The sequence below is a fragment of the Salvia splendens genome, chromosome 3 (genome assembly GCF_004379255.2).
Source record: "Salvia splendens isolate huo1 chromosome 3, SspV2, whole genome shotgun sequence".
Lineage (NCBI taxonomy): Eukaryota > Viridiplantae > Streptophyta > Magnoliopsida > Lamiales > Lamiaceae > Salvia > Salvia splendens.
In genome coordinates, this window is record NC_056034.1 from 23,898,351 (window position 1) to 23,920,384 (window position 22,034).

Consider the following 22,034-nt stretch of genomic DNA (forward strand, 5'->3'; position numbering starts at 1 on the left):
TATCGCCAAAAATTTGTAAGACCAAAAAGAGAAATAATTTACAGAAAATCAAAACCCACACGTGTTAGTAGGAAACATGTTTTATTAGCAAACTCTCACACGCCCTGACACCGCAATCATTCTCCCCCTTCACAACCCTCTCCTCCCTACTTTTTCACACACTGAACCCAAACGAAACCGTGAAATTCAATCTGGGTTTCACAAATTATGGCTGGAAGAAGAAGAAAAAAGATGAAGTTGTGAGTTTATTTCTACTTTCTTCAATTGTCGACTCATTATCTGAATCATATACTTGCAATCACCCTTCATGCCAATGAAATTTGAGTTTTTGATTGTCGTAATTGGTGGGTTTTGGGCTGAATTGACAATTGAGTATGCACCAGCTGTTTGAATTTTGATGACTATTTTCAATTGAATGAATTGGGCTCATAGCGTTCAATGCTCGGCCATTCCTTGTATTGTGTGAGCAGATTTGATTTTCTGAAGGGAGTGAGATTTGGGCAATTCGTTATTTCAGCAATTTATGGAAATTTGGTTACTCTGCCAAATTGAGGTCTGAGTAGAGGGCTCTATTGAATTAAACAATATTGTACAAAACCATATCCCCAATGCAGATTGGGTTTCTGAATTCTGAATAAATATCGTTTTTTTCGCACTCAATTCATACGTGTGAGCTTCATCGACCGTGTAAGATGTTCGTGGTGCGTAATGTGTGAAATTCTAGTTCACCATCCATCCTGTTGGGCTTTGGTTTAATGTTCTATCTTCCATTTGCTCCTGATTTTATTGTTCTCCAAAAAAGTTGAGATTTTTGTTGTTACGAAAAAATAAGTTGTCGGTGATGGCTGGCTTTTGAAGATCATCAGCCTTTCCTAATGGCGAAAGTGATAGCCATGTGGGAATCAGGGGTGCAATGTGTTTCTCTTCCTATGTGACTGCAAATTCTCGGTGATGGGTCCAGCATGTTTCTCTAATCTGTCGATAGATCAATCAACATGTGCATCCTTTTAGACTACTTAATAGCATTACAATTTACAAACTTATTTAATCTCGTCAGTCATTTTAGCATTCCAAAGGGCATTGTTTCTTACAATTCCTTTTCGAATTGTACTACAGAGGCGATCTTCTAATTGCGCACTTTTACTCTTGCTTTCATACTTAGATGTCGTAATATATCCTTGTTAACTAGTTTGGTAGTGCTTACAATGATTTGAATGTACCGTATGAAATTTCATGTGTGTAGGTTGTCTGAAGCAATCGGAGACAACAGACGTGTTTCAAAAGTACAGCAAGATGAGCAACGAACACAATCGCAGCTCCCAACAGAGCTGTTGGAAGGTATTCTTTCTCAGTTAAGCTTGAGGGACAATATCCGGGCTTCTGCTGTTTGCAGAGAATGGTTAGCTGTTGCTGTATCTGTTAGAATGGCTAATAAGCCTCCATGGCTTATGTTCTTCCCGAAATTCGGTGACCTGTATGAATTCTACGACCCTTCTCAGCGCAAAACGTATTGGCTTGAGCTGCCGGAGCTAGATGGCTCTAGGATTTGCTATGCCAAGGATGGTTGGTTGCTGCTATACAATCCTAGAACGCTGTCTGTATTCTTCTGTTGCCCTTACACGAGGGAGTTGATCAATTTGCCTAGCCTAGAATTGATGTACCAGATAGTTGCTTTCTCCGCTGCTCCAACATCTCCTAGCTGCATCCTTTTCACAGTTAAGCATGTGAGCCCCACAGTTGTTGCAGTTAGCACGTGTCGTCCAGGGGAAACCGAATGGACCACTGTGAACTACCAAAACCGGCTACCGTTTGTTAGCAGCATTTGGAATAAGCTAGTTTACTGCCAGGGTCTTTTCTACTGCTTGAGTCTCACCGGCTGGCTGGGGGTTTACGATCCCGAAAAAAGCACTTGGGCCGTTCATTCCGTGCCACCGCCTAAATGCCCAGAGAATTTCTTTGTGAAAAATTGGTGGAAAGGAAAATTTATGGCAGAGCATAATGGAGATATTTTTGTCATATACACTTGCTCTGCAATAAACCCTGTGATTTATAAGTTGGATCAGACAAATAAAGTATGGGTCGAGATGCAAACTTTGGGAGGCATGGCGCTCTTTGCTAACTTTCTGTCTTCCCATGCTAGGACAGATCTTCTTGGGACAATGAGAAACAATGTGTACTTCTCAAAGGTTCGATTTTATGGGAAACGTTGTGTTTCATTTTCACTTGACAATGGGAGGTACTATCCGCGGAAGCAGTGTTACGATTGGGGGGAACAGGATCCCTTTGAGAGTGTTTGGATCGAACCACCTGAAGACCTCACAACATTTCTTTAAAGAGTGATCAAAGTAAGTTCACTTGTTTGCTTTCTAAATGTCAGAATAGTTATCCCTCACGAACCTCGCGCCTATCTTAATATCCTTTAATTTCATTCCATAATGTAGTAACTATATGTAGACTAGCTTGACTCTTGGAACAATGCTGTAATACATGATTGTAACATCAGAGAATCACTCATCGTTTTCTTCGTTTCATTTCCGTTGCACCATCATCAACTCACATGAGCTATTCTCCATGTTACATAAATTTGTTGTGCTTCATATCATGTTGAGTTCGTTGTCTGCTGTCACAACAGAATGCAATGAGTTTTTATGGGCTTGCAAGAAATAGAAAGTAGGATATATTCATCTCAAGTAAAGCATGTTTAAACAACCATCTGCGTCCAAGTGCTGGACTCTTAGATTATTTTGTTTCTGTATTCAAATTCCGAAATGATGTTATTTTGTCGATGTTTCTAAAAGAAGCCAAATAGGCTATCGCCATGTTCGATCGAACACAACATATCAGCAGCGGGCTTTGAGATCCTCACGATTTCTATTGATATGATTTTCGGATCGATATATTTGATTATCCATAATCAAGGAACGAACATGCGTTGGATTGTCGGATCAACAGAAGCAAACACCACAAGAAAGCTTAAAAGACTGAAATTTAGATGCCAGATATTCAGACTATATGATCCAAGTGTATAATAAATTCAACAACAGTCCTACTTGTGAGTGGATTCATACGAACAAATGTTTGAAATCTCCATTTGCAAGTTGACAAATAGTATTGTAGCCTGATACATCTGCAGAAACAAAACAGAGTTGTTATCGTTTATAGATTTTCAATCACAATCCAACCAATACTAAAACAAACTCTCTCTCCACAGATCACAAATTGATAATCTAAAAAGAATTACTCGTATCATGTTTTCCTTTATTTTCAAATTGGGGCAAAATGACCCTGTAATTTTGACTCTTAATCACCCTCAACCGATGAAGCAACGGCTAACATCAAAATCACCGTAATTAACTTGAAAACTAAAAGACCAAAACACAAATTCAACACCAAACGACTACGAACGCACAATAAAAAAATCTCAACATACCAAAATTATCTCCAAAATTGGTCCAGATCTCGGCCTGAATAGTGCGGTTACTGTAGAAAAAGTATGAAAAGGATTCATATAATACGAGAGAAAAGGGAATCAATCTTATTCATTGAGAATTCAAACGATACAAGGCAGCAATCTACTCTATTTATACAGAGTTTTCAGCTAAGAAAAAAATATCGGTAACTAACTTCTAACTACCAACTCGACTAACTCACTTCTTAACTAACTTCCCCAAAATATCTAAGCTGACATGGCAATTATATCTTGCATGAGAAGTGAGCTGTGGAGCTTTCACGTAGCAGACTCCAGTCTTGTGTGGATGAGGAGGTTTCCATGTTGATTCCATGGTGTGAATGAGAGAAACTTCACATTTGATTCCACCATCTTTCACATGCCCCTTCAAGGTGAATTGTATAAGCTCTCGAAATTCATCTTGCTCAATATAGAACGAAAAGCCAACGCTCTCAATGCTTTAGTGAAAATGTCTGCCAACTGCAGATTGTTTCTGATATGTAGAGGCTTTATCACATTTTCCAAATATCTTTCTCTCACCGTATGACAATCTATCTCAATGTGTTTAGTTCTCTCGTGGAAGACCGGATTTGAACAAATGTGGATTGCAAATTGATTATCACAGTACAATGGCACAGCCTTTTCAACTTTCACACCAAAGTCTTTGAGTAAAGCAATGGCCCATACTACTTCGCAGGTGGCCTGAGCCATGGCTCTGTACTCAGCCTCGGCTGATGAACGAGCAATGGTGTTTTGTTTCTTTGCCTTCCATGAAATCATTGATGAACCAAGGAACAAGCAGTAGCCAGTCATTGATTTCCTAGTATCCGGGCATGCTGCCCAATCACCATCAGAAAAGATACTTAAGTTCATCTTGCTATTGCTCGAATAGAATAATCCATGGCCTGGTGTGCTTTTCAAATATCTGAGGATCTTCTCAGCTGCTTCCCAGTGATCATCACTTGGATTTGAGACAAATTGGCTTAGTTTATGTATTGCAAAGGTGACATCCGGCCTTGTAATACAAAGATAAAGCAGTCTCCCAATGAGTCTTCTGTATTTTGAAGCATCTTTCAAAGGAGTTCCAGAGTCTAATCTCAACTTTTTGAGAGGATCCATAGGTACATTGGAGGGTTTACACCCAAGCATCCCTGTATCTCTCAGCAAGTCCAATGTATACTTTCTTTGGGAGACCAACACTCCCTTCTTGTTTCTTGCAATCTCTAATCCCAGAAAATACTTAGGAGCTCCAAGGTCTTTGAATTTGAAATTATGTGATAAGAATGCTTTGAAATCCTCAGTTATCTCAGGATGAGTGGTGGCAACTAGAATGTCATCAACATACACAACAATTCCAAAGAAGCTACTGCCATTGTTCTTGAAGAAGAAGGAATGGTCAGAGGCAGACTGTTGCATACCAAAACCACTCAATACTTCGGATAATTTTAAGTACCATTGCCTTGATGCTTGTTTTAGACCGTAGAGAGATTTCTTAAGCTTGCACACAAGAGTTGATTCAGAGTTTGCCCCTTCAACAGAATGCCAATCAACTTCATACCCGGGAGGCAATGTCATATAAATATCTTCTTTCAAATCACTATAGAGAAAGACATTGTTGATGTCGAGATGAGATAAAGACCAGCCTTGAATAGATGCTAGAGCAAGGAGCATCTTCACAGTAGTGAGCTTAGCTACTGGGGAGAAGGTGTCCAGAAAGTCCACTCCTTCAAGTTGGGTGAAGCCTTTAGCAACTAGCCTTGCTTTATACCTCTCTACTGTTCCATCTGGATTGAACTTTACTTTATAGACCCATTTACAATTGATGGGGGTTTTACCAGGTGGAAGGATAGTAACAAACCAGGTATCTGTTCTGGAAAAGGCTGCTAGCTCATCTTGCATTGCATGTTGCCACTCTGCATATTGGGAGGCTTGTTTGTATGTTGTAGGTTCAAGGATGGCAGGCATGAGGATGGTATATTTCAGATATTCAGGTGAAAGTTTGGATAGATTGAGATATGATGATATTGGATATGGAGTTGTTGAGGCAACTGAGTTGCAAACAAAGTTTGTGAGGTGAGAAGGTGGCTTTATGGATCTGCCATGACTGGAAATCATGGGTTTATTGGGAGTGGGAATGGTGACAGTGGGTATCGAAGGAGATGGAGTATGTTGTGATGATGTAGGGATGTTTGGAGATAGAGAAGAAATGGGAAATTCAGATGGGGACAGATGAGAGAAAGGAAAAATGTCTTCATGGAAGGTGACATTTCTGGTGATGATCTCTTCCATAGAGGCTAAATCAATGAGTTTGTATCCCTTAGTAGCTCTAGGTGAAAACTTATCTCTACCCCGTTCAAGAGTTGAAGCATAGCAAAGGCACCCAATGACTTTCAAGTGAGTGTAGGATGGAGGTTTTTGGAAGAGAACTTGAAAGGGAGTCAAATTATCAGGCAACACAGAGGATGACACTCTATTTATGAGGTAAGATGCAGTAAGTATGCAATCTCCCCAGAACTAGATAGGGAGAAAAGACTGAAATAACAGACTTCTAGCAACACTCAATATGTCACGACCGCCCATCTAGGGTATAATAAATGCGGCGATCGTGACTTAAACGGACTTAAATATAACAAGGAAAATAGGCTAGGGTTTCATCAAGGAGGTTTGACCGACATACTAAATGAACAATTAAGTATAAAACAAGAAGGGGACTCGGGTTTAAAATAATGAGTTGGGCCGGCAATTAATACTCAAAGGAAACGATTAAGAGTTTGACATTATCCAACAGAATCACAAGAAAACAATAACCGGACAAATTTAAGTTCGGCCCAACAACTAATAAGTAAAAGAAATATCGCAGCGGAAAACGACCAAGAGAAGGAGTGATGTCATGTGTGAAGACACAACGACACCCATACTTCAAAGATAAACATTTAATTCTTCAAGTTACTTGCTCAACACCACCAACCTCTCGCCGCCGCTCAACCTGCACGTAAGGAAAACACATGCAAGGCTGAGTACTATAAAGATACTCGGTGGACTTATGCCAAAAACATTTTCATAAAAATTATTATTTATCTATCATGCCATACGTAAGTAACCATTGGGGTTTAGCTTTAGAAAGACCCGAGGCACTCAAAATCATTTCCCATTGTAAAAAGTCGACTGATCAGTCATTTTCCCATAGACGTTAGCCATATCCGCACATACATGACAAGGAATGCGGCCGCAAACCAGGTCACTAGACCGGCCAACCCGTACGCTGACACACGGTCTACCATTGGTGTACACTAATCCAAGTAGAGTTTGCGGCTCTACGAGGACCCGAGTTCGATTTAAATAATAGCGGCAAAAGCCACATCAGATAGGCACGATAAAACCAAACAAGGCATGATAAACACAATTTCATTCTCATCGGTAAAATACTTAGGACATCGTCCTTATTTAAAAGAAAGCCCACCTCGACTGCTTAGATTTCAAGTATTTCCTTTCCCTTGCTGTCACGCCGAGAGCGCGAGTTATCACCTTTACATTATGTGTATCACAATCAGTCTCAAATACCGACTCAAAATCATGCATGTCCCCAACGTTTCCCTTTTTCCCCATCTTTGAATAACACATCACGTCATCACATATATAAATCATGTATATAACTTATAACAACATAGTTGTTTTTGTAAGGATAGAAATCTGGCAGCACTGCGAAACCATTTTATAAAAATTATTAAAAACTCACTCAACTTCCGTTGGGGCTAAAATTTTACCACAATGCAGTAGACTCATCAAATAACTTCCAGTTAAATATTCATGTCAAAATAACCGTTTTAGGTCGGTCAAATCGAAAACGTAACCTACTGGTCGAGAAAACATTTTCCGGTAGAATTGCGCAGTCTACTTCAAAAATTCACCAAAAATTCATATTTTGTCCAAATGAGTTGAAATTCACACACAACATAGAAGACATCATGAAGTTTACTTAGAAAAAAGAATCAAATAAAAAGAAGTTCATTTGGTTGGTCAAAAACGTGTCGGAATCTACTGTCCGAATCCAAAGTTTTCAATGCTTAAAAATTCGAATTAGGGTTTTATCCCCATTCATTCAAACACAACCTTTTCATGGTTTTAACACACAAATATGCTTAAAAGAGTCTTCACACTCATGTTTTCATATAATCATACATCATTCACCAATGATTCATTAAATCTTCATACAATTTCATTCAAAACGCATACACTCATACAAATACAAATTCCCACCGATTAAATCCTTAGATTTGAAATCCCTACACTCACTATATGCATGAGGGAGTCAAAAGAATGTTTAGATGGAGAGGAATGAAGAATAGAGGTTTGATTGTACCTTTCTTGAACGAAATAATCGGTAGAAATGAATATAACTCTTGATTCTTCAACAAACTCTTGGAGAATCGAAATGATCTTGAGTAGAGTAGAAGAAAAAGTGTGGGAAGAGTGCGGAAGAGAGAATGGGCGTGTGAGAGAGAGTGTAGGCGTGTGGGATTGGGTGGCTAGGGTTTAGGTTTTAGTTTAGTCTCTATTTATAGAGTTGAAAATAAAATATCCCACAATTAATTTGAAGATCTGGGAGAATAAATTAAATAAAGATTTGAGGGGATGATTGGCGTGAATTTGAGGGAGGAAATAAGGAGGAATTTTCAAAAATCTTGGCTATTTAATTAGCCTTTGATTTAATTTGGTATTTTCACGGAGCAGAATAAAATAATACGGAGCAGAAAAATTAATAAAAATCCTCCCACATTATAAGGAAGTAGACGTGTGATTTGGCCCTCCCACAAGGAAAAATTTCCAAATCCTTAATAAAATAAGGTAAGGTAAGATTTGCTAGGATATTCCAATTCATTCATGGAAAGAACTAAATAAGGGATCCAAATAAATAATAAATAATTCCTCCCTCCCACAAAATTTGGAAGATTTCGAAATCTCCCTTAGTACAACAATAGGAGTCGATTTTCTCATGAAGAAATAAGGTAATTAGGCTTTGGATTTAATTGGATAGTTATCCCAAGCAAATAATTAAATCCAAGAAAATAAAATTCCTCTCCAACAATTAACAGTGGTCGAAATTTCTCAACAAAAGGGCAAGGTAATTATTGATGATCCTATTTAAATCTCACTCCCAAAAAAAAATAATTTACTGCAATATATATTTCATTCCGCATCAATTAATTAAAGCCACGTCATCAATCAACGAATTTGACTCGGTCAAATCAAAATTAGGTCACCAACGCAAATACATAACAATTCGTCATTTAATTGCGGCAATCAAAAATATAAATGAAATCTTCTTAGGGTTCGAAAATTAGGGTTCGAAAAGTGGGGCGTTACACAATAAGTGCTGATGCTTCCTTTCTACCCGAGCATTTTGCTGAGGGGTTTCAACACAAGAGTGTTAGACAATGGTTCCAAAGGATGCAAACAATGAGGGAATGTTTAATTCTGGAGCATTGTCACAACGAATGGCTTTTATTTTTGTGGAGAATTGAAAAAGCACAGTATTGAAGAGCTGAGGAAGAATTGCTCCAACATCAGATTTTGTATGCATAAGAAAAGTCCATACGAATCTGGAGCAATCATCCGCTATGGTAAGGAAGTATTTGTAGCCTTGGGAAGTAGAGGGATTAAAGTGGCCCCAAACATCACAATGGATGAGATCAAAGCATTTAGTAGCATGAGAGTCAGATTTGGAAAAAGAGAGATGTTTATGTTTGGCAAGAGGGCAAATGTCACATAAAGAATGAGATTTATTGGTAAATTTGAGTACAGTGGACATGGATTTCAATTTCCCAAAAGTGACATGTCCTAATCTCTTATGCCAAATGTCTATACTAGTAACAGAATTAACATGAGAAATATCAGCAGATGAAGTAAAAGGAGCAGGTATGGCAGAACCTTCATCATGTTGTGAATCAGAAGAAACATCAAGAGTGTATAAGTTGCCCAATCTGCTACCCCTCCCAATCACAGTTTCCTGATAAGCTGCCTGAATTTGAATAGAGTCCTGAGTGAAAATGACAGTGCATGACAAAGAAGAAGTAAGGGAGCTTACTGAAATGAGATTGAATGAGAAGGTAGGGACAAACAGAACAGAGTGAAGAATAATTGTAGGTGTTAGGTGCACAGATCCAATGTGAGTAACAGAGGCTGTAGCACCATTAGGTAAGTTCACAGAGGCATTTAGGATAGGTGAGGATGTATGAAACATGGAGAGATCACAACACACATGATGTGTGGCTCCAGTGTCCAGTAGTCATACAGATGGGGATTTTGAAAAGGAATTAATGAAAGAGTTGGTGAATAGAGTAGTACCTGAGAAAGGAGGAATATGAGGGGATGGAGTAGGCATGCTTGGTGCGGCTGAAGGTGAAGTAGGAGGATTGAGAGTGGCAGCAGCAGGAAGCTGGGACTTGAGCAGGCTGATAAGCTGCTGACATTGCTCTTGAGTAGGTAGATTTGGTGATGGAGAATAACTAGATTTATCATAAGAGTCTTCAATATTATCCTCTACAAAGTTGATAGACTTGACCTCCTTAACACCAGCACCAAACTTGTTCTTATTCTTAGGGAAACCGAGTGGAAAACCATGAAGGACAAAGCATTTGTCCACGGTATGATTAGTGTTGCCGCAATGTGAGCAGATTCTTCCCTTGTTGTAAGACTGAGATGTTGCAGCATTGGCAAGATATGGCTGCTCACTCATGGGAGAAGGAATGGCTGGAGAATAGCCATCAATATTCCTTTGTCTTTCCTCCTGCAAAACAAGTGAAAACACTTTGGCTAGATGAGGAATTGGAATCATAGAGAGGATGTTAGATCGAATCTGAGAAAAGGCAGGATTCAACCCGATCAAAAATTGCATTGTGCATTCCTGCTCCTAGTACTCATGCCATTTCAATGCACTGTTGAACCGGCAAGTTGCACAAACGTACCAAGCCACCGGTTGAGAATGCTTGTACTCATCCCAAACAATGCGGAGATTAGTGAAATAAGCATTGATGTCATCCTTTTCTTGAGTAAGAGACATAATGCGTTGCTTCAATTGGTAAGCTCGAGCAGAATCTAACTGAGAAAACCGAAGCCTTAGATCTGACCAAATTTCATGAGCATCATCAAGGTACATGATGCTGGAACAGATCTGAGGAGATATGGAGTTTCTGAGCCACGAAACAACCATGCTATTGCATCGTAACCATGCCGATAATAGCAGATCATCTTCACACGGCTTTCGCAGATCTCCATTGATGAAAGCAATCTTGTTATTCGCTACAAGCGCTGTGTTGACAGATCTACTCCAATGAATGTAGTTAGAACCAGTGAGGACGTGAGGAACTAACTGCAAACTTGGATTATCACTTGGATGAAGATAGTAAGGACTAGAAGAATCCTCCATAGGAGAGGAATGAGTGATGTTTGCGTTGGAGGTGGAACTATTGCCACGCACCATTGCAGATATGAAAAGGAAGAAGAAAGGTGATTGAATCAGCGGAAGAAATTTAAATCACATCTGATACCATGTAGAAAAAGTATGAAAAGGATTCATATAATCCGAGAGAAAAGGGAATCAATCTTATTGATTGAGAATTCAAACGATACAAGGCAGCAATCTACTCTATTTATACAAAGTTTTCAGCTAAGAAGAAAATATCTGTAACTAACTTCTAACTACCAACTCGACTAACTCACTTCTTAACTAACTTCCCCAAAATATCTAAGTTGACATGACAATTATATCTTGCATGAGAAGTGAGCTGTGGAGCTTTCACGTAGCAGACTCCAGTCTTGTGTGGACGAGGAGGTTTCCATGTTGATTCCATGGTGTGAATGAGAGAAACTTCACATTTGATTCCACCATCTTTCACAGTTACTGTCAGCGAAGCCGATAACCTCAACAAAAGTGGTGAAGGGGCTAATAGGGGTGATAACCTCAACAAAAGTGGTGAGGGGGCTAATAGGGTGCCCCTTGACGACCAGTTCCTGCTCGTCGGTGGATTTTTCGGTTATTGAGCTGGCGTCGTTTCTGAGCATCTCCAGCCTACATGCATCCGCAGCAACTCGGCGTTGACCAAAGCCGCGGGATTCGATGTATCCATTTCTTCTAGAAAAAGTAAATAAATTCTAAGGAAAAACAAAATACGCTATCGAGAAATCAGGAAAGAGATTGCTGCTACTTGCTAGGGTTAATTTATGTCTCTCGCCTTCAGCTTTGTAGATTAATCGACGATGAGATGTGAATTTTGCTTGTATTGAATTAGGGATTTGTATTGATTAAAATTGGTGCCCAAATTGTACAAGGAATGGCGCCAAATATTCCCGCCTTTATAGCTGATATTTAGAGTACTCCATTTGTCCCACTCGGTCCCATTCTCGAGTGACACGGGACTTTAGATGAAATACTTTGATTGTAGAGTGTAAAAAATGATTCAATATTGTAATGAGAAGTGAATAAGGATTGACTTAATTTCAAATATAGAAAATGAACATCTTAAATGAAATAAAATTAAAAGTAAAGGTGAACATCTTGAATGAGACGGAGAGAGAGTAGTAATATAATTTTCTCTATATCCTTATCGGCTATTGCTCATAATTTTTACTATTTGGAATAATTGAATTTGCTTCCATTTTACTCCATTCGTTTTATAGTTTCGATTTTAACTTTACATAAGTTTTAAAAAAACTACGAAGAAACGAGTAAAAAAATAGTATGTGAATCTTCATTTTGTATAGTTTTATTGAATAGTAAAGTATGAGTTTAATAATTTAATAGAATGTGAGATCTAGACTTAAAATGGAAAAAGAATAAGTAGAATTTCAATTGTGGATACAAGAACGTGTAATTTTGTTACTAGATTTTCCCCTCTTCTTTGAAGTTGTTTTCGTTTCAATCTATATTAATTCTTGATACCGTGTTGTGATGAATTAATAATAGGGAATGAGGTAATATGCTAGCCAACTTGTTGGGGAAGAAAAAAACACTCTTCCATGCGAGGAGGTTTTTTTCAGATCCCTCACTTCTATGATCCGATAAACCTAATTTTCATCTCATTCTGCCTCTCAAATTGTATTATATTAAATTTGCACCTAAATTAATCTATAGCCACATATAATTAGCTACAAGGAATTATTTAAAGTAGATAAAAATGTGATTTTTATTCATGAATAATTTTTATATTTATAAATATAATCTCATATGCCGTTCTAGCTCAATTTTCCTTCATTGCACATCCAATATCAAAATGACAAATAAAAATCAATCTATGTCACTTCATAGCAGGTGGGGAATATAGGAATAGATAAAGATGCCCTTCAAGGTTAGAGGGCGTTTTCATAAAAAAAAAAAAATCTAAGAGGATGAAAAATAACCTCATACTACATGAATAATGTAAATACTAGAGACTAACCATGCTAATTTTTTTTCCTAGGAGCTGCAATTTGGGAACTCATATCCTATGGACTAAACATGTAGTTCACCCTTTTTATAAAAGTAAAAGATAAAGATTTTAAACTAGTTACATGTTGTATTTCATACTCCCTTCATCCTAAAATAGATATCACACATTTTTCTTAGTTTATCTCATAAAAGATGTCACATTTCATTTTTTAGAAAATATTACCTCTCTTATTAATATAATATAAAAATATTTTCTCTCCGTTCACTTAACACACAAAACAACATCTCTTAAAATCATATGGCATCACCCAAATATGACATCTACCTCGGGATGAAGGGAGTACTACTACATTTGTCATTTTCCCGTTGAAATGCTAGCATTCTTTTGGACTTTAATGGGATTTTTAATTTTCTGCTTTAGTATTATTAGTTTATTTGTGAGGTTAATTTTTTAAAAATATGTATTGTATTATTAATAAAAATTAAAATGTTTTTTTAGTAAGTATTTCAAATTTGGCTTATTTATATGGAATGAATCAAATCAAAATTCATTCCTATATCAAAACTGAGCCATTAGATTAGGGTAATCATCCACTTAGATTATGTCATGTAACATATTTATTAATTAATTTTATGCTATGGAGGTAAATTAGGGAATCAAATAATTAATTAAAAAGAAAATTTCCATAAATTTTTGACATTATATTTGAAGGAGTGATTGGTTAGATTTTGATATGTCGCATTCCTATTACAGAAATTAAACAATAAATTTTGTCCCTTGTAATTTGGAAGCAAGATCCACTTTGAAATGAGGATTTGAATGTATCCAATAGAAGATATGAAGGTGAATTTATGGATTTACAATATGAGAGAGCACGAAAAGAGAAGATTTGAAAAGGTGATGAAAAAGTAGTGTACAAATAAAAACATTCATCAAACTGATTCTGTATGATTGTCTTGGTTACGGCGAAAACTGCGCCGGCAACAGCTAGGACGAACCCAGAAACGATTTAAAGCTACGCAGTGCATCCTTCCTTTCCCGCTCTTTCCTTGCAGCCGCCGCTTCTTTCTTCACAAACATGTACTCATATAAATACGGCCTGCCTGAGTTTTGTAGTGTGAATATGATTTGATTAGCTCGACGGCGGAGGAGACGGAATCAACCTCGAATTCCTTGTTGCTGCCCGGATGCAACTCTTTCTCCAATTCAACGGCCGGAAATGCTTCCCCGGAGCTTGTCATTCTGTTTAATTTGGGGAGGGATGGATATGTATGCCTGCTTTTCAACTAACAAATACAGAATCTCGCATTGTTTGCCATTCAAATTCCCTTATAAATAGCTATCTCTAACTAACTATGATAGATATGATTAATTTCTCTCATATCATCTAATGGTAACACAATGTACTCCCTCCTGCGACAAATAATTTCATTTTAAAATGTCTAAAAAAATAGTTTCATTCTAAAAATGAAAAGTTTCTTTATCATACTTTGCCCACTTTTCTCGGTCGTATATCTCTTTTACTTTATTTATTTATTCACCTTCTTTCTACTTTACTAATTTTTCATTAAAATTCGTGTCACCCATAAATAAGACTACAATAATTGGGAGGTGAGTAGATTAATTTTATTAAAAAGAGAAATTGACACCTTAATCAATAATATTCGAGAGACTTGAACTTCTGAGTGAAGAATTAAATCTTAAGAACTTTTTGGAGTTGTTAATTTAATCCTAGAAGGATACTCCATTTTTAACTTGCAATCTACAAATTGTGTACTTCGTGAGAAGACATGATTTCATGAAGACTTAATAAATTTTGTGACCCTTGCTAGTATAATTTGGAATTTAATTGATCATATGATAGTTGTTATCGAACCCATAAAATTTTGCCTATCCAATTCTTGGCTTCCATCTTTTACTGTTTATGCTTTCAATTTAGTAGAGTTAGAAAACAATTGTATAGATAGTAGAAACAGTTGATTCGTAGTGGTTAGGATTAGTTCATTGATCTATGTGGATACGGTACCCTTTGCTTTCCCATGACTCTAGTAGATTTAGAAAATGATTGTCTAGATAGTAGAAACAATTGACTTGTAGTGCTTAGGATTAATTCATTGATCGTTGTGCATATGATACTCTTTGCTTGCCCATGACTATAATTGCACCATACACTTGCGGTTATATCTAGTCTAATATAATCGAGTTTGCTATTGAGCCTCCGCTTAAGATATCTGCTAAGCCTATATGATCACTGACGGAATCAGAAACGTTAGGTAGCTAGTGACGGAATTGAACAACAAGACAGCGTGGCACTAACACCTCTATTATCTTTGGGAGCGGATAGCTTAATTCTAGTAGTTCTAGTTGTCCGCATCATAATTGTCAATTTATGGATTCGAAGTAAATATTACTTCCTACGTCTCACAATAAGAGTTTTATTTTGTCATTTCGTCCGTCCCACAGTAAGAGTCCTATTTCACTTTTACCATAAATGGTAAGTAGGCCTCACATTCTACCAACTTATTGCACTCACATTTTATTATAAAACTAACATATAAAAGTGGAACTCACATTCCACTAACTTATTCAACCCACTTTTTCTTTATATTTCTTAAAACTCATATCCAAACTAAATAGGATTTTTATTTTGTCAGATGGAGTAATACCTTTTTATATAAATAGAGATACATAGAGATTGTGATATTGTAAAAATGTTGCAAAATGAGTTAATAAAATACAAGTAATCCACTTTTCTTTATATTTCTTAACACTCATGTCCAAACCAAATAGGATTTTTAACGTGGGACAAAGGGACTAATACCTTTTTATATTAATAGAGATACATAGAGATTGTGATCTTGTAAAAATTAGGGGTGCCAAACTAAATAGGATTTTTATTGTGAGACGGATGGAGTAATACCTTTTTATATAAATAGAGATACATAGAGATTGTGATATTGTAAAAATGTTGCAAAATGAGTTAATAAAATACAAGTAATCCACTTTTCTTTATATTTCTTAAAACTCATGTCCAAACTAAATAGGATTTTTAATGTGGGACAAAGGGAGTAATACCTTTTTATATTGAGTGAACTACATAAATGATACCTGATATTTCACCTTCGCACACAAATGGTGCCTGATCTTTATTTTAAATCATTTTTAGTACCTATAAATCTCGTTTTTGGTACCCGATAACATTTCACCCCAAAATACCCTCTAAACAAATACATTCTCCCATTTGTGTCATAGAGGATATTTTGGGTATAAACAAAACAAGTACCAAAAGTGATATTATAATATCTTCTCTCATTCTCCTCACTCTTTATACTATTATTATTTTGATGTTATAAATTAATAATTTATTTATTTTTTAATATCATTCAAATATACTTAATTATAGTTATAATTATATTTAATTATTATAACAATATTATTGTTATAATACTAAAAACTAGTAGTAATTAATAAATAATCATAGTATAATTATTTAAATTATGAATCATATATTATTATATTATTATTATTTTATATTAAATTAATAACTAATCAATATAGTTTTAATAAAAATTTAAAATAGTGAATTGTATTCATAATGATATAAAGAGTTGAATATTTTTAGTTAGGTGTTTCAACCATAAAATAAGTATAAAATAATTTAATAAAAAATATTTAATAAATTAATTATTTTAAATAATTAATTTATTAGGTGTTTTGTTCTTGATTTATATTATGAATGTAATTAGATGTATGTATAAAATATTAAAAAGAAAGAAGAAATAGAAGAGAAGAAAAAAGAGGAAACATAAACTAAGGAGAAAAAAGAAAGAAGAAAAGAAGATAAAATACTAAAAAGATTAAGAAAATGAAGAAAAAAGAAAGAAGAAGAAACTAAAGAAAAAAGAAATAAGAAAGGAAGAAAAAAACACACGTTTGGTACTATTTAATTGGAATTTCCAAATATATCCTCCATAACAAAAAAATCAAATGTATGGTACCTAGGGTTATTTTTGTCACGGGATACCAAAAACGATATAAAATAAAGATCATGTACCATTTATGTGCGAAAGTGAAAGATCAGGTACCATTTATGTAGTTCACTTTTTTATATTAATAGAGATACATAGAGATTGTGAGCTTGTAAAAATTAGGGATGCCAACCGGGCCGACCCAGCGGGTTTCGAGCCAACCCTACTCGGGTTATCAATTGGGTGCGGCTAATCGGGTTGTGATTTTTTCGAGTTATAAAAGTTCAACCCTGACCCTAAAAGCTCGGGTTTCGGGCTTGCCCAACGGGTTAATCGAGTTGCTAGCGATGAAATTAACATACAATCAATCCAATAAATAATGATGAAAATTAGTTATATTTATAAAATGTAAAACATTTAATTATGATAAATTAGAGATATATGCTTAAAATCAAACCTAAACATGATCAAATAATAATATTTGAGATTTGTGCAAAATGAAAATAAACATATTTCGAGAAATTTTAATGCATGTTTTAGAAATATAAATATATTTTTAGTGAATTTGATGTTTCTAATGTATTTATCTATTATTATAATTATAAAAATTTAATATATAATTTGTATATTTAATATAAAACTGAAAGTTATTTATTTATTTATCTATATTACAAAATTAATCAATAAAGTGTCGAATTAGGAGTTAAACAAATTAAACAATAAAAATTTTATCGAGTTTTCGGGCTCATGTGAGGGCTAATCGGGTTATAAATTCAGCGGCCTGTTTGGGCCAAGCCCACGGGTTGCGGGCTGCACTGACATCCCTAATAAACATATTACAAAACGTGTTAGTAAAATACAAGTAATTCATATATAAACGCAGTACAATAAAAATATTACATTAAATTATAAAATTTTGAAATAGTAATTGAAAAAATGTAAATAGAAAACTTGTTAAGAAAGAATAAAATTTAAAAAATAAAAATATCCCATGCACCACTTATCGAAACTGTTAAGAAAGTGTAAAATTAAAAAATAAAAAATGAAAAACCTACAACAGGAAAAAGTATTTCACTCTCTCACCTCATCCCTTTCCACACTTTGCAAGGAAGGAAACGGCAAAGAATTAATTTTGTAGGGTGCATGGTTATTTACGCTTTCCCTAATTCTCCCTCCGTCCCATAGAAATAGGCCATATTTAATTTTTTATCCATCGCATACAAATAGTCCATATCCATTTATAGCAACATTTTTCTCTTTCTCTTTTACTTTATTATTTATTGGCCCTACTATCCACTACACAATTTCAACTACTTTTTCTCCTTCTCTTTTACTTTACCAATTATGCATTAAAACCCGTGCTCATATGAAATGGCCTATTTTTGTAGGATGGAGAAAGTAAATACTAAGACCTCCACAATTTGTTTCATGTGTCTAAATGTAGTGACCGGGAACATATGCCCAAATCTAAAAAAAATGTACAGTATATTTTTCACATGTTAACAACGTTTTCTGTTCAAACAGTTCTACATGACTGCATCCAGTGGCGTATCCGAGATTTTTAATCTGGGTGCCAAAATTAATTATGACTTAAATTTAAAAATGTAACTAATTTTTTGTTTTCTTTGTTAAATTTTTTCAATTGTTCAATTTTTTAAAATAAAATCTTTTTCTTCATTTTTATCTTTTTATCAAAAAACTTCATTTTAAATACAAATAAATTATTTTATAGTATCCCGTAAATTATATATTTGCAATACAAGCATTCATGTTTTGTTACTTAGCAATATAGTTATTAAATAGGTGTGAATATAATGACCAGGTTAGTTTTATAAATTATTACAAAAATATTCTCATATACATTATTCTCTCTCTTACTATATTTTTTCTCCACTTTAACTATATTCATTATTATTTTTATAAAATACGTGTTGAAAACAAGTCAATCACATGAGCTAAAACCGAGGGAGTATTACTTTAAATTAATGAGTATATAAGTATCTATTAAAAAATAATTCATGAAAATTAAATATGAAAGCAGCAAGTTAGTAGTTAAAATAATAAATATTTGTTAAAATCAAAATAATATGAAATTTAAATATGGATTGAGAAACAATATTAAATTGAATTAGAGATGATATTGATTAGGGGTGGGAAATTATACCGAAATACCATAATACCGGACTTACCGTACCGGAAAAATACCGAAAATACCAATTTTTCGGTATGGTAACGGTATCATTTTTTCTATACCTTGGTATACCGCGGTATACCGAATCCACGGTATACCGGTATACCGTGGTATATCGAATATTCGGTATATACCGAAGATTCGGTATACCGTGGTATACCGGTATACCGATATATATATATATATATATATATATAGGGATGTATTCATTTCCTTTTCCTATATTTCCTCCTTTTTCCTTCTTAATATCAGCCATTAGATTAGAGAAATGGACGGTCAAGATCAACATTGGGTAATTAATCTCGTGTTGCATTATTTGTCCTATTTTGTGCATTATGAGGGTACAATAGTAATCTAATAATGGCTGGAAACCGCTACGAATAATGCACCACATGGTCACGAGTAATGCATATAATTGCCTATATAATGCACAATATGTGAACTGCAATGCATACGAACAAGATGTGTTGTGTTATGATGTTTGACACACGTTTCTTGTTTCCCCTAAGGGTTTAATAAGCTTAGGGGCTAGGGTATAGTACGTAGACATGTATGTAATCTTCACATGGTAGTAATGGATATATTTGACTATATAATGCACAATTTGTGAACTGCAATGCATACGAACAAGATGTGCTGTGTTATGATGTTTGACACACGTTTCTTGTTTCCCCTAAGGGTTTAATAAGCTTAGGGGCTAGGGTATAGTACGTACGCATTAATAACAAATTATAAAACGATACGAATAATTCACCAAATTGTCACGAGTAATGGATGTTATTAACTATATAATGCACAATATGTGAACTGCAATGCATACGAATAAGATGTACCATGTTATGATGTTTGACACACGTTTCTTGTTTCCCCTAAGGGTTTAATAAGCTTAGGGGCTAGGGTATAGTACGTAGACATTACTAAATGCACGTATGTAATCTTCAATCCGTTGATTAACCCATATACACAATACCTCTAATAATGCATAATATACTGAGATAATGACAATTAACAGCTACATAATGCACTACCTAAACCAAATAATGCACATACGTATATTCCAATAACAACAATTTGTTAGTAATGTCTACGTACTATACCCTAGCCCCTAAGCTTATTAAACCCTTAGGGGAAACAAGAAACGTGTGTCAAACATCATAACATGGTACATCTTATTCGTATGCATTGCAGTTCACATATTGTGCATTATATAGTTAATAACATCCATTACTCGTGACAATTTGGTGAATTATTCGTATCGTTTTATAATTTGTTATTAATGCGTTCGTACTATACCCTAGCCCCTAAGCTTATTAAACCCTTAGGGGAAACAAGAAACGTGTGTCAAACATCATAACACAGCACATCTTGTTCGTATGCATTGCAGTTCACAAATTGTGCATTATATAGTCAATTATATCCATTATTCGTTACCATGTGAAGATTACATACGTGTCTACGTACTATACCCTAGCCCCTAAGCTTATTAAACCCTTAGGGGAAACAAGAAACATGTGTCCAAACATCATAACACGGTACATCTTATTCGTATGCATTGCAGTTCACATATTGTGCATTATATAGTCAATTATATGCATTACTCGTGACCATGTGGTGCATTATTCGCAGATACCAAAATGTGGCAGTTACTTTTCCGTCAAATGTCAATAATAACCCTGTAATGCATACAACCACCTTCTATAATGCAACACGGAACCAGTTTTATAGAATCAATCTGATCCGTTGATGCCTTAGATCTAATGCGTAATATTAAGAAGGAAAAAGGATCTAAGATGTGAAAAGGAGAATAACGCTCCCCTATATATATATATATATATATATATATATATATATGGTTGTGATCATATGATAACCCCTAATTTATGTGATAACCCTATAACCAAATCTGGACCACACATATTTTCAAAATATTTTTTCCTTACAATTGGCGTGATTCACTACTGGGCTTCAAACCCTCTCCATCACAGATCAATACCATCATAAATTAATAGAGAATCAAGGCTAACAATACGGAGTAATAGTTTATTATAATTTTATTGCTGTAACGATAATTTAATTCCTTTATTATGATCCTCACTTTTTAATAGTCATCCAATAGTACATGCAGTGATATCACGTATACAAACAATTAAACAAACACACACACAAAAATCTAAAACTATCATTTTAAAACAAAATTATCATTTTATCATTTGAAACGATCATTTTATCCCCTCAAACTATCATTTTATGATGCAAAAGTATCATTTTATCATCCAAAAAATCTAAAACTATCATTATTAAACAAAAGTATCATTTTATCATTTGAAACTATCATTTTATCCCCTCAAACTATCATTTTATGATGCAAAAGTATCATTTTATCATCCAAAAAATCTAAAACTATCATTTTAAAACAAAATTACCATTTTATCATTTGAAACGATCATTTTATCCCCTCAAACTATCATTTTATGATGCAAAAGTATCATTTTATCATCCAAAAAATCAAAACTATCATTTTAAAACAAAAGTATCATTTTATCATTTGAAACTATCATTTTATCCCCTCAAACTATCATTTTATGATGCAAAAATATCACTTTATCATCCAAAAAATCTAAAACTATCATTATTAAACAAAAGAATCATTTTATCATTTGAAACTATCATTTTATCCCCTCAAACTATCATTTTATGATGCAAAAGTATCATATTATCATCCAAAAAATCTAAAACTATCATTATTTAATAAAAGTATCATTTTATCATTTGAAACTATCATTTTATCCCCTCAAACTATCATTTTATGATGCAAAAGTATCATTTTATCATCCAAAAAATATAAAACTATCATTATTAAACAAAAGTATCATTTTATCATTTGAAACTATCATTTTATCCCCTCAAACTATCATTTTATGATGCAAAAGTATCATTTTATCATCCATAAAATCTAAAACTATCATTTTAAAATAAAAGTATCATTTTATCATTTGAAACTA

At 34.6% G+C, this 22,034-nt stretch overlaps 1 protein-coding gene and 1 pseudogene across 1 annotated transcript; one reads left to right on the forward strand and one right to left on the reverse strand.

Moving 5' to 3' along the window:
* The first annotated feature begins 83 nt into the window (after positions 1-83).
* Positions 84-2,531, forward strand: LOC121797269 (F-box/kelch-repeat protein At1g57790-like). Its single transcript, XM_042196028.1, has 2 exons — positions 84-239; positions 1,244-2,531. Exons 1-2 carry the CDS (start codon positions 208-210, stop codon positions 2,331-2,333), a joined length of 1,122 nt encoding a protein of 373 aa, XP_042051962.1. The 5' UTR covers positions 84-207; the 3' UTR covers positions 2,334-2,531.
* On the reverse strand, positions 2,488-11,574 carry LOC121797270 (annotated as a pseudogene).
* Positions 11,575-22,034: the final 10,460 nt, after the last annotated feature.

Bases quoted from the DNA above. Each gene is read 5' to 3' on its own strand.
- LOC121797269 (XM_042196028.1), top strand. From the start codon at position 208: ATGGCTGGAAGAAGAAGAAAAAAGATGAAGTT. The intron at 240-1,243 runs GTGAGTTTATTT...TCATGTGTGTAG, and splicing joins AGAAGAAAAAAGATGAAGTT to GTTGTCTGAAGCAATCGGAG.